Raw genomic sequence first — 14209 nt, forward strand, 5'->3', positions numbered from 1 at the left:
ATATTGTGAAATTATGTAGAGGACGTGATTTAAATGTTACTTACAGTTAATCTTTGATATTTACATGTGAGTTGATTGGATGGTGAGAATCCTAGACCATATATAGTTACAGTAGAACAGTTAGTTTGATGTAAATTACACAGCATATCACCAGCAAAACTAATTAACATAGGTGGTATAGCAGGTAATACAGAACAATCATCACCAGTATAATCTCCATTACAAACACATAAACCTAGTTAAAATCATATAACAATTACATACACATGCAACAATAACATACACATGAACCTACAAATAATCATAAATAACAACAACATACACATATATACCTACAAATAATCATATAACAATTAACAGAACACATTTTAATGTGACAAGTAAAAGGGTTGCATATCTCCAAGTTCTCATGTTTCCACAGCCTATTGGAAGACCCTTTTGCAAGCAAATTATTTAAATAAAAATATACCATATGTTTCACATTTCTATTTTATTTGCAACAAAAAACAAGCTACATATAAGTTAATTCATTTTCTATATCTAACAATACTGAATTGTAGAAGTAGAAATAGTCACCTTCAACACATGTACCATTACCACTACATTCATTAGGACAGATAAGATCTACAACTGGTGGTAATTTAGGTGTACCATCTTCACCCTCTACCCATAGATCTACATCAACTTCTATCTTTAATAAACATTGTTGTTTTACATTCTCTAATAATACATCTACCCAAGTAAAATCTCCAGTTAACTGAAAAAGACAAGAAAAAATGTTCAAATTTTAAGATTCATATAAAATAGGTCTGTAGCAATGAAGAAAATATCAATATACAAAAAAAATTGTAAACAGGTCCAAGCCATTAGAAAACTAGACAATTGAAATCAAGAGCAGCCTTCTCTTCGAATAAGAACTTAGACTTCTTCCTTGATTCTTAGCTGATGGCACTGATGTATATTTGTTTTTAAATTAGAATGCATATGATAAAATATCTAACAGAAATATTCCTATAAAACCAAAAGATGTGAACAATGAAATTATTTTATAGTCTTGCTTTATGTTGCACTGTATAATGGAGCACATACTGTTTAATAATACAGACTTCAACAAAGGGAAAAGTTTCTAGATAATTTCTGACTCAAGAATACAGAAAGACGTTAGCCAGCAAAGGTGAACAAATGGTTCCCATCGGAATACCAATGACTTGAAGGACAATTCCCACCCCCAGAACACAATTTTAACTTACCATGATATCTTCTACACATAGCATTACAGATGCTTCTACTTTATCTTTACCTAATATGGTTTCTATATCTTTAGCAGAAGGTATAAGTGATAGTTTATTCTTGCAATAATTTCCTGCTTGATCAAATGTTATACCATAGTCAACAATCTGTGTAATATAGTAATGGGGAAAAAACAATAGTCATTTCAATTTCATTATAAAATAATAAATGCTAGATATATTGTTTTAATAAGTGTCCACTAGATGGTTATACCTTAAAAGTGTGCCTGCACGTTCGTTAGAAATTCATCAACTGTTAAAATAATTAATTGAATGATGATAATAGTCATTTGTTTAGCATCTTAATGCCATAGAAACCTGGAAAATATTGTCGTAGAATTTTTTCTTCATATTAACCCTACAGTTAAAGCGTCGGTTAGTTTTTGATGCAATAAGCACTTCTCATCTGAAACAATAAATCCACCAAAAGCAGAATTAATGACATGTGACATGTAATTGTAGAATATATTTACCTGATGAATATAGGTAATATTAAATTCAAACGGTATTGCTGGTTCAGTCGAGACACACTTCAATGGTGTTGTGGCTTTTGTCATAAGTTCAGCAGTCATATCCTTTTCTAAAATAAAATAAGGAAATTAACAGAATATTACAAACATCAAGGTTAAAATTGTGGATGTCCAAATTGCTAAAGTTGTTAAAGAATTGTGTATATAAAATTAACTAACCTCTTCTAGATCCTTTGGATTTTTTGTTGCAGTCAAAGACATCTAGTCCAGGTGAACAGACAGCATCAGCTCCATACATACAATCACAGAATATAGGAGCTTTTAGATCTACAACTGACTTGCCGCAATATCCATCATATAGTGTTTCTTTCGACGATACTCTTTAATAATATAAACACAAGTCAAATCATTGCCAACAAATATCAACTTAATGATGGGTATTACATAATTACACAAATTTGATGTGCTTATAAGTTCTATTTATAGAAAAAAAAGAGGTGTTTTTAAACTGTTGGTGGATCCGCATGAAGAATGTTGGATTACAAGTCCACAACTTAATCAACTGAGAGAATAGAAATTGAATATTACCAACATATTTATATCTAAACGAAGGAAAATACTGGCAGTTTTTCATTTTTTTATGATCCATTGGGCAAGCTGAATAAACCCCCTAGTTTAGACATATTCTTATAAAAATCTAAACCACAGAGTTCTTTACTTGGCTATAAATTGTTGTTTTCTCTAAACTTTGATAGAGTTCGTCTTTAAGACTAGCTGAAAGAATCCCACTATAAAAACATACCTCCAGGATTGTGTAAATATATCTGGATATTTGCCCTTTTCTTGTGATACTATACCATCTGACATCACTAAATCATTGCTAGAATCGCCATCAAAGTTTCCACATAAACCTTTACAAAAATACATAATCATTAATCCTAGTTTTATTTAATGCTGTTTTATTTGTACAATAATATCATAATTTATCTGATAATCTGAATAGTTTTACAAGATAATCTATGCATATTTCAAATTTCAAAATTATGAACAATAACCAAGTGATTGTGTAAGGCATTTCATTAAATCATTTTTGCTCTGATTTTTGCTAGAAGGAAGATGGAATCAGTTATAATGTATAATATTATTATAATTTACCTTCTATATTACCAGTATCACCACCAGTCGATGTAATCCAAATATTAATTAAACTTTTACGTTTAGATGTTTTTACAATTACTTTAACACCATTAGGTAAATATATCTACAATTATAAACATTAATTACATCCTAAAGTGAATAAAACGTTGAAGGTACTTACAACCCTTTCTTCTAGTCCCAATAAATTTCCTCACTAGAATTTCCAGATGCTAGTTGTTCAACACTATGACCCCATATTCTGAGTAGAATCGGCCGAACATTGGCAGAGAGGATTGTCAGTTCTTCCATTGAAAATTGTAATTATATAAGCAAAGTAGATGTGATTTTATACTGCAGCAGCAAATTGTATCAAAACATGTTCAGATGTGTGTTTGTCTTTGTTCTGTGGCATTTTATCTCATGCACTAAATGACCTACACTTTATATAATAACAAAAGTATACAAATACTTACCCTATATTTATTAGATTTATATTTAGTTATAATAAAGCCTTCTGTCAATTCCTCATTTTGATAAAGTTTGATATTTAATGGATAACGTTGACTTGTTCTTTTAGCACCACATTTATCCAAGAGAATTACATCATCGTCTACCTTAACTGCTACAGCACAATTACATGATGCTGTTCTATGTTTTTTATTATTACATGCTCGATAGAAAGAATGAACCTGTAAAAGAAAAATTCCAGTTTTTAATTGATTAAAGGTATATAAAAGATATTTCAAATGTAAAAATACTGCCATTACCAAAAGAGTGTTTCTTGGTAATATGTGAAATGAGTATGCCTACAGATTATCTGTTCAAGTCTGCTAATAATAACTACTTTTGAGTTTCAAACTATAATAATTTATTTTTCTAGTTCATAAGAAAAATCATAATTTCTGTTAATTTGTACTAGTAAATATTTAGTGTTCAAACACTGCTAATGTGTCATTGTGAACAAATTTCTGTTTGTGATAACTAAGCATCTAATGATGGGTCATTAATTTAAAGTGAAAATAAGAAAGGATTACTTACAGAATATGGCAATGTCTTATGTTTGTACAATACAAATTCCCCCTCAAAGAAATTATTGTATTTTCTGTAAAAAAAACAAAAAATATATCAATTTTACATTTTCATGTCAAGTAGGTTTCTTTCGACATGACACGAATTTCAAAAATTAAAATCGCAAATCATATGGAAATGAAATGAAATGGAGGTTGAACGCCTTATTTTTCTACATCACCTGTTCCTTGCCATGTCTTTCATCCTATGCAACGGGAAACCACACTGAAAAAAATACCAGGAACTTTCTGGCCCAACACCGGAATCCAACCCAGAACATTCAGGTTAGTGAGACGGCATGTAACTCGTTGAGATTATCTGAACGATACTCACCTGCCATCAAAAGTTGTTATATGAGGATCATTAATGGATCTACAAGTTGATTCTTTATCACTGTCTTTAATCTTTATCTAAGAAATAAATATACAATGAAAATCAATAAGTCAGACATAAGTTACCTCCCTTAAATAATGCATTTATTAGCCTTGAAAGAATGACACAAAAGCAGATCACTGGACAGAATTTAAAATATTGTGGACAAATTTGAGAAAAGTGAAGAATATGTACAAAAACAAAATGACATCAGTATTTGTAAACTAATTTCACTTACTTGCACTTGTCCAATTTCTATTGTTGTTCGTCTAACACCACTAATCATAACAGATGCAGTAATATCCACCACTTGATCTTGATCTTTATCTTTTAATCCATCTACAACACCTCGAACCTTAATCACATGTTCTTCCTGCCATTTCTCTTTACTGAGTGTAACACCACAGAATGGAACAGCACCTTCCTCTCCAGTCCATGCTATAACAGCTTGTGAGATGACTCTCTTATCAGGACATTTCCTTTTCTTAGCCGCACGGATACTGGCTTCTATTCTTACTTCACATTTCTCAAGTTCATCAGATGGACAGAAGAAAGATGGAGGTATATTACTCTTGAAAGAGATCATTTCATTGGAAGAGCCTTCATAAATTGTCAGTTTTTCTGTAAGGATCTGAAATATATATAAATTGGTACAATTATAGCCAGCCATTTGTAATGTTCATGGCTGAAATATTCTAAACGATAATATTAATTGTTTGTTGATGTAATTATCATTTCAGTGTAGTACTGAAACTGGACTGAATTAAAATGGGCTTTAACGCGCTACTTTTCTACATCATCCTGGTGAATGAAGATGAGCAGACACCATGGAGTGTGCTATCGAGAAAATTTTGCTCGGACAGCAATTGAATTGCAACTGTAACAGGTTCTTTTGCGTGTTTGCCAATGTGTACAATGGACCTCTGTTCTTCGTTCAATCCAAAAAACTAGTTGATTTTTCTTGTCAAGCCCTCGATCCTGCATCACAGATAAGGGGAAACCACATTGAAAAATCATGCAGAACATACTCGGCCAACAGCTGGATCGAACCCCAGACCTCCTGGTTAGTGAGCCTTCTCACTGAGCCATCGTGGCTCCATGGACACAAGGCAACGTGGTAACCTACAAAGTTCCATCTATTGTTGAGTGTAAAAGCATCCATGGAAATTTGGATCTTACTTACCTGAATACCTAGTTGTACTTCAACACTTGTTATAGCTGGACCAGTGCTAGGTTTACAATCATCTTTAAAACAAGCTGTTACTGAACAATGTAACTAAAATAAAATATAGATAGATTCAAAACTGTAATATTTATGCATGACATCTAACACCAAATAAAATTCAAATAATTGATTTTATCCTATGGAAATATATCAATGTGTCACAAGCAGATAGCAGGTCAACTGGGTTTCATTACAATCCCTATTTTTCAAATGTCAACCTGAAAATTTGTTGTTGATATATCAATATCTAAAATGCTATTGTGAAATAAGAACAAAATTATTTTAACAAGCTAAACACTTCCTTGCTAAAATAAAATCTGCAGTTTTAAGAAATTTGGCATTAAATCAAGAAAAGGATGCACCTTCTCACTAGTTTTAAAATATTCAGATTAGGCCCAACTAATTTGAATTTAGTTCTTCAGATTCTTGACAAATGGAAATATCATTAAAATTCAAATTGGTTTGGCCGTATGTATTTATTGCTCTATTAGTCAAGGTATTTTAGTGACTTGTGATACTTTAAATTAGTGTATAGTACTAAGTACCGTATATAATATACTAACCTTATCACCTGATTTAATGTTATTTATCAGAGCTTTAGTGAGTATGGGAACTCTACCATCTTTCAGTGTATCTTTTAACAGAACAGTTTCTCCCATTAAATACTCTACTGTATATTCCACATCATAACCTTTTATTAATTCAAACTGACACATAATATTAATATCTCCTTCTATCATTTCTACTGTCACTTTCGGTACACTTGGTAGTTTGGGATAACCTAGAAAAGACAACAAACAATGTAAGTCTAATCATATGTATGTTAACTATACCGTAAAAAAGTTTACATAAGCCGAGCACTGAAAGGTTTTATCAGTTACATACGGGAAGCTTGATTGTCAGTCTGAAATGTTTCGAATTGACAGAATTGCAAATGAGTGACACAGAATTCAGTTCTGTCACAGTTCAGTCAGACCCGACAACTGAGGTAGTGTTAATAGAATTAAACACAATAAATAGGTTTCAGATGTAATGATTGGTTGGATTCTTTTTATTCTGTTGATGCATGTTAGCCCAAAATCTCCCTTTTAACTTGATTGTCATTATTTTGGGGATTGAGAGAATTCAATTCCAGAATGTTCAATTTAGTATCCGAGTATATACTATTAAGAGAGGTGATTTATTTAGCATAACGTGTAATTTTATCTGGATATCATTCATCAAAATCTTTTACTCATATTTTCTACATACATGTGCAACTTACCAACAATAACATCCAATTTTTCTATAACTTCTTGAGCAGCAAATACCGTCTGCCACAATTCTAATTCAAATTCAGAGAAGATTCCTAGAACTTGTGGACGACCAATGTATAGGTTACAAATACGAGGATTGGGTACATCTCTATCTTCATATCGCTTCGTCTTCTTGTCTTTCTTCCCGTTGATTGATAAACTTAATCCTGTCTGTTGACTCCATGACAAAACAAAATCATTATACTTTTTGGTTTTAATTTTGGAACTGATGAGTTGCCATTTGCGTTTCTGGGTGCTGACTGTGATATACAAACTTTTCTTCCTGTAGTAGATTGCAAAACCAGTTGAATCATCTTCATCTCCACAGTTTGTCAGTAGATAAGAGTTATCTTTTATGGTTTTGAGCTTAAGAGAAAACGACAAGGAAATTCCGAGACCACACTTCTCTGGACTATGGAAGCATTTATGTGCAAGCGATGTCAAATCTAAGAATTGATTGTCTTCTCCAATAACTAAAGCTAGTTTTTCTCTTTCATTGTTCTGTAGTTTGATGTCACCATTAATGGTAATATTTCCTCCAGTTGTTATCAGAAGGTTGTTCACGATCTCTTTAAAGGTAAAACGCTGTTCTTCTATCTGGTCAACTGTAATAGAAAAGATGATTGATATATCCCCAAAAAATGTCATTTATAGACTATTAACACAAATTAATTTACGTGTGATTTACAACCATAAATCCCATACAATTGAAACTGAACCATCTTTTCGGATCATGTAATAATATAGATCTAAAACATGAGTACACACCTCTTATAACAGTCCAGTCTGTTTTAGATATTAATACTGAGCACACTTGAGATGCATCTTCAGGGTTGAAGAAACCATCAGCATAACAATTCCCATTAATTCGACATACATCATCCTTCAAATATAAATAGTTACCATAAAGTAAAATCTACTATTGTTAAAAATTAAGTTAATTATTTCTGTAATAGTAGTTTAACGAGCTGATTGGTGCTTGACTACAAACACGAAATAGACTAATTAAGTTTATTGATGATCCAATTAACATACTGACAGAATCAATCATTACCTAAGATAGAAATAAGCAAACACTATATAAGGCAGAAGCATTGTTATGATCTTTCTCGTCTTGAACTGTTGTAGGTTATAAACCAGCACTGAGCCTCCGGTCTATTAATGTTCGATTGTTGGTGTTGTAACCTATATATTGTCAAATATACCCAATGTTTAGAAGTAAATTGTCTATATCTAGTACTTACCCGATCTGAGCATGTATCACCTACACATGTGACACATAATGAGTTGTACACCTGATATTTCAAAACTGTACTAAATGTGAGGTCATTGTTACTGATACTGATATCATAGATTCCCGTTTCAGGTACAGTACAATGAACAACTTCAGGCCCCATATATATAGCTGGTGTCTTCATCGTTCTCTGATATAAAAAGAAAGTAAATTTAACATTATCTCAGAGTTATTTTGTATGCAGAAAGGATGTTATATATTAGACCTATTTCACATTTTTCTGGATTTTTTTCTAATGGCTATAACCTGACCTTTGTTCACTATGGTGTTATAGAGATACATATGGTGGACATATTTTGGTATCTTAACGCCTTCAAATGACTAAACTTGATTACCCCTGCAATCCATTTTATGAGGACTAATAGGCTGAGCCCACAAGTTTTTGATATCACTTGGGCTTTTATATTTTGAATGATATAGCCAGTTTGAATGCTACTGCTCATGCTATTCTAATGTGAACACTTTTAACAGATGGCTTTTATCAATATAATATCTTTCATGGAAAACTTACCCCTCCATATGTAATTTGACATATAAGAGTTGATACTTCTACAAAGTTTAATCCATATATAGTAATTGTTGTACAGTCGTATCTGGTAATATCACACAAATTACCACCTGATATTGATATTAATACTGGTGGTTCTATTGCTTTTACATCACAGGATGTTCCTATCCATTCATCATTACATATACATACACCTGTAACATAAACACATAATTACATTGTGTACATACACCTGTAACATAAACACATAATTACATTGTGTACATACTCCTGTAACATAAACACATAATTATACTGTGTGGTCTGTACATACTCCTGTAACATAAACACATAATACATCTGTAACATAAACACACAATTACATTATGTATATACTACATACCCCTGTAACATAAACATCTAATTACTAAAACCCATAATTACATTATGTACATACTCCTGTAACATAAACACATCTACATATGTTTATAGTTATTTTAAATATGATTTTTTTCAGAATTAATAACATTTATTAATATATAGAAAGTTTAACATTGAATCTAACCTTGTTGACATTTTCCATGATTATTACAATCATCCGGACAAATAATATCTATTACAGCTAATGGTGGTCCGAAGTTTCCTGCTACATTTACCCATAGATTAACATCTACTTCTAGAGTAGCTAAACATGTTATCATTACATCATCAAATAAACTAGGTAATGTTCCTGTATCATCTAATATCTGAAATAACACAATAGAATGATCTTTAACAACTAATCAACTCTTAATATAGGTAGAAATGAGATTAACATGGATTTTCTTATACTCTATAATATACTCAGGGTAAGTCAATTTTGTGTCTATTCTCCTTTGTATTCCAAATGTCATGGTATTTTTGTGCATACACTAAGATACCATGGAAAAATAATGAGGATGTGAAATTACAGTTTTAGATCTTTAATCTTTCACAGATCAAATCTATTTATAAAAAGCTTCAATGCAAAATGTGATATATGCCATGCATGCCAAAGATGAGATAATTTTGCAGTTAGATACCTAGCAATATTAATTTATGTCCATGCTGTGGTATGACCAGTAGAATTAGCTGTCCAATTTTAAAACTTATCAAAGTGTAATAGAGGCCATATATTTATATATGTTTTACTTAAAATGACAATATACATCGAAGTAGTAAGTTACCATGAGCTCAGCTTGACAGATAATTCAACTGGCCAGTTGTCAGGATAGCCAGTTCACCTTCTTAAAATCAAGGAACTGTCAGTTTTTGATAACAAGACAAATACTAAAGTATAAATTACTTACCTGAATATCTTCAACACATGATTCTAAGGATAGTTCAAGATTTATGAAAGTACGGCATGTTGAAAAGATAGCACTAGCTTCGATAAATTCTCTACATTGATTCATAGCTCCTGTCTTTGTTATTCCACTTTTCGTTGGCCATGATACATCCTGCAGTGTAGAAAGTTTCAAAATATGACAATGCCCAATGATTAAAGACAATTAACCCTTTTTCAAAATATTCTAGTGGAACCAAATGACTTGTAATTTGAAAATCATGTTAGCTAATACGTATAGTTGAGATTGAAATTTAGTTTATCTAGGTGAACAAAATAACTTTTTATTTGAAAATTATGTTAGCTAATACTTACAGGAGAGGTATAGTTGAGATTGAATTCTAGTTTCTCTACTTTGGTGGGTAGACAATGTTGTACTTCATTTGCTTGCTCGATCATAGAATCTGTGATGTCTCTCGCTATAAAAAATAGAATTGATATTATATTGCACAAAGTTAGGATATTAATGAAAATAAGAATCAGTAATATTCAGTATTTTGTTAATCTATTAAAGTATGTGTTTCTTTCAAGGTATTTCAAGGGAACCTTGGTTTGTCAGTCTACAAGTATTAAGGTAGATGCCATAACATGATACACTTATATTGTAGGATAATGAATGGAAAAGCTCTGCAGTTACCCTAGCTACATAGGTGTGGGTAAACTTAGTGGTTAATAATTTACATAACTGTTTAATTTGTTGGGAGGTGGGGGTAATAGATTATTTGATTTTTCCTGGTCATTAAAAATATCATAAATTCAAATAGAAATATGAAATGAAATGAAATGGGGTTTAATGTCCTACTGTTCTGCTTCGAACTGGGCTAATGAAGACAGGCATATGTCATCCAGTGTGCTATGAGGGAAATTGTACGTGAACAGCGGCACTACAGCTTACTCTTATATCGAATTCCAACTGTGAAGGGATCTTTCACATGCACGCCAATGTGTACACGGGACCTCAGTTTTTCATCCCATGCGAACGACTAGACAGCTGTTCTTGTCAGGTGCTCTGTCCTGCATCACTGACAAATGGGAACCACACTGGAACATCTGGATTAACTTTCTCAACTAATGCAGGGGATCGAACACCCGATCTCCTTGGTAGAGAGCCAGCATCTTACCCACTTAGCCACCCTGACACACACCCCCTCCCGCAATAGAAATAAGGGTCAAACAAATGACCCAATTATGACTTATAGTTAATGCTACTCACCTTTTTTGCTCATTTTGTATTTTTTATAGTTGCAGTTAATAAGATCAAGACCTACAGCACACATTGGTTCACTATCTTCTATACATTGACAATATTGTGTAGTATCTGTTAGTTCCATATCTTCTTCAGGACATATACCATTAAACATACTCTTACTCTCTTCTTCAACTCTGTTATTTATTCAAAATAATTTCAAATAAATTAATTAGAAAAACAACAACATTTATGACAGGCTCTGGTTAAATAATATGTGTGGCAGACCCCCTATTTTAAATACATATATGGTACTTATTCCCAATTATGATTATTCAGCATATTTATCTTTAAAAAATTGACCATATATTTATTTTACCAAACACTCAAAAGGTGAAAACTTATCAGAAATATGCAAAATTTCAGTTGCAATGAGTTTTTTAAAATTTTGTTTGTTTCAGTAATTTTCAATAGCTTTTTATCTGCAAAAGAATATTTTGTTGTGTACCAACTTTACATCTAAATATCTCAAGACAAATTTATGTCACAACCAATTTAAAGGTCTGTGAATGTATAATTTAAAATCCTGCATAGTTGTGTTCAGATGTTATGACACATGTGGTTCCTTTAGCCAGATCCAGCAACATATTTCTTATTATCCAAGTAAATATATACATTTATATTATCAAAAAACAACAATAAGCTTCCAGGCAATGAAACATACATCAACAGCTAAATAAATAGTCTTCTTCTTCTCAGAAGCATAGACACAATGTATAAATCTTAAGTCAAACGAATGATAGCTTTAGCATTCACAAGCAATGAACAAGTTTGACAACAATATACAATGACATATCAATGTGGACCTATATAAAAAGAAACAACAACATGGTATTACCTCCAACTGTATAGGAAACTTAGTGGTTTCTTAGAACGTCCAGGGAATAGAGAACCATCTAACAACATCAGATCATTAGTTTTATCATCATCATATGTTCCACAGAAACCTGGTAATATATAACACATATAGTTTCATAATTATCAATAGAATATCAAAGTCATTGAATTCTGCTGCCATATGTACTACTCGTAAAAAAAACAAGTTAAATATTTTTTGAAATTTCTAAATATTACTAGACACAAATTTACACGTTTGATGTGTGGATCATCTCAAAGTAGTTACGTCTGAGAAACAAATATGTGACAGACACACAGACATATACCCTTTGACTATGCCACAGCCATAAATATGGTAAGTTTTACAAGTACTGGTAATACATTCTGTATATACTTGCCTTCTGAGTTCATATAATCCAATGAAGAAGCCTTAAACCAAATACTAAGATAAGAAGAATATTTTCCTCTCTTATGAGAAATAGTTACAATACCACCAGTTGGTAACATAACCTGTAAAATATAATAGATCATCATCTTTATAACATCTGCTCATTGTCAAGTCAAAAAGAAAGCTGCACAAGAATTAGCAGTTCTATAAACTAAGCATCATTTAAAGCTTGGCTCTTTACCCTACACATTTTGTCTTGTGATAAGCAAAGAAAGGAAAGGACTCTGCAGGGTACATTTCAGCACCATAGGGTAAAACATTAACAGCATACATGTATTTGAATGTGAACAAAAACTATCCTATTAGTATTACAAAAGTTAATAAGTCCTGATATCGGATGATTAATATGGCCAGAAATTTGACACAAACTTGGATTTAATGCTGTCTAGCTTTCTAACAATTCAACTGTTCTAGTAGAATTCAAATACAAAAGGAACAAAAAAAAAAAAAGGTTGTTAGATTTGAAATCTCCTCAAATAAGAAGGGGTATCTAGAGCCCACCCCCCCTCCCCCATAGAAGTGGACCTTAAGCCCCCACAAACAAACAACTAAACAAAGAGTTCTAAGACAGAGCAAGCATTTAACCTTCTCCTTTGGACATTTCTTAGAGAAATCTTAAGACATTGTTTTGAGAGAAATGATAATATGCCTCACCTCATATTTTTTTGAAAATTGCTTAGTGAGAAACGATTATACGCCCCACCTCATATTTCTTAGGACATTGCTTGATTATATGTCTCACCTTATATTTCTTGCCACCTCGGTGTCTAAATATCTTGGTGCCTGGTGTAAGTTCTCCATTTAAGTAAAGTTTTGGTTGAATAGGTACAAAAGATCCCCTCCTATTGGCACATCTATTCATGAAGATGACATCATCACCAGATTTAATAGATATAGCACAGTTACAGGAGGCTTTACCACAACTTCTTAAATAGGTACGAATCTACAAACAAATTTAATTATTAGATATACGACTCTCATATAATATCAGTCTAATTAACTTTAGATTACAATTTCACAGAGTTTCTACACCATTCATAAAAATGTAGCTTGAAAAAACTTAATAGTAACTTTACTAAAAAAATATAGGTCATAAAATATACAAAACAACTACAGTGACTTTATTACATCTAAATCATTATCCAATTAACACTTTACACTAATTATTAGCCTTAAACTCAATATTCAAAGATGCATTGTGTAAGAATTGGATTTTCTTGGTACAATATTTTAAAAATAGATAATTAAAATTTCATTCAAATTACTTTATACTGGGGGAAGTTATGACCATTTGAAGATGTAGTGCAGATCATTTATTATCATAGCAACGATACTCGACAACTAAGGCCCAGTCTCAATTATCCATGTTATCTTTAATTTTTAAATCTTGTAAGTGCTCAAATCCATTTAACTCTGGGCCATCCGATAGTCTAGAGAGTTGATCATAGGCTTGTCATGTGAATAAATGTCTAAATAATGATTTATATCACATTTGAAGCCCCAAAAAGATCTGCAATAGGCAGACACAGCTGTTACATAATGCATCTTTAATTTTTTATACTGCCATGTTGGGGCTTCAAGTTAGTATACCGGTAATTTGATTAATGCTTACCTCATATGGTAGTGTCTTATGTCGATACATAATAAATTCTCCCTCCAAATAGTTGTTATGTTTACT

The 14209-nt window shown here is 31.9% G+C and overlaps 1 protein-coding gene across 1 annotated transcript in view; it reads right to left on the minus strand.

Moving 5' to 3' along the window:
- The window catches only part of LOC126816797 (uncharacterized), a 112182-nt gene that overhangs the window by 27939 nt on the left and 70034 nt on the right, over positions 1–14209 (minus strand). The window contains exons 99-123 of the mRNA XM_056099289.1: positions 14144–14207; positions 13274–13474; positions 12482–12593; positions 12085–12193; positions 11214–11383; positions 10316–10419; positions 9966–10115; positions 9203–9383; positions 8662–8852; positions 8101–8280; positions 7625–7739; positions 6826–7461; positions 6125–6342; positions 5520–5612; positions 4575–4967; positions 4298–4374; positions 3935–3998; positions 3370–3585; positions 2915–3020; positions 2562–2670; positions 1979–2139; positions 1763–1869; positions 1251–1397; positions 577–757; positions 45–235 (exon numbers count right to left, since the gene is read on the minus strand). Coding sequence (XP_055955264.1) covers positions 45–235; positions 577–757; positions 1251–1397; positions 1763–1869; positions 1979–2139; positions 2562–2670; positions 2915–3020; positions 3370–3585; positions 3935–3998; positions 4298–4374; positions 4575–4967; positions 5520–5612; positions 6125–6342; positions 6826–7461; positions 7625–7739; positions 8101–8280; positions 8662–8852; positions 9203–9383; positions 9966–10115; positions 10316–10419; positions 11214–11383; positions 12085–12193; positions 12482–12593; positions 13274–13474; positions 14144–14207 — 4276 coding nt within the window. The remainder of the gene's footprint in view (positions 1–44; positions 236–576; positions 758–1250; positions 1398–1762; positions 1870–1978; positions 2140–2561; positions 2671–2914; positions 3021–3369; positions 3586–3934; positions 3999–4297; positions 4375–4574; positions 4968–5519; positions 5613–6124; positions 6343–6825; positions 7462–7624; positions 7740–8100; positions 8281–8661; positions 8853–9202; positions 9384–9965; positions 10116–10315; positions 10420–11213; positions 11384–12084; positions 12194–12481; positions 12594–13273; positions 13475–14143; positions 14208–14209) is intronic.

This window comes from Patella vulgata, chromosome 3, assembly GCF_932274485.2.
Source record: "Patella vulgata chromosome 3, xgPatVulg1.2, whole genome shotgun sequence".
Taxonomy (NCBI): domain Eukaryota; kingdom Metazoa; phylum Mollusca; class Gastropoda; family Patellidae; genus Patella; species Patella vulgata.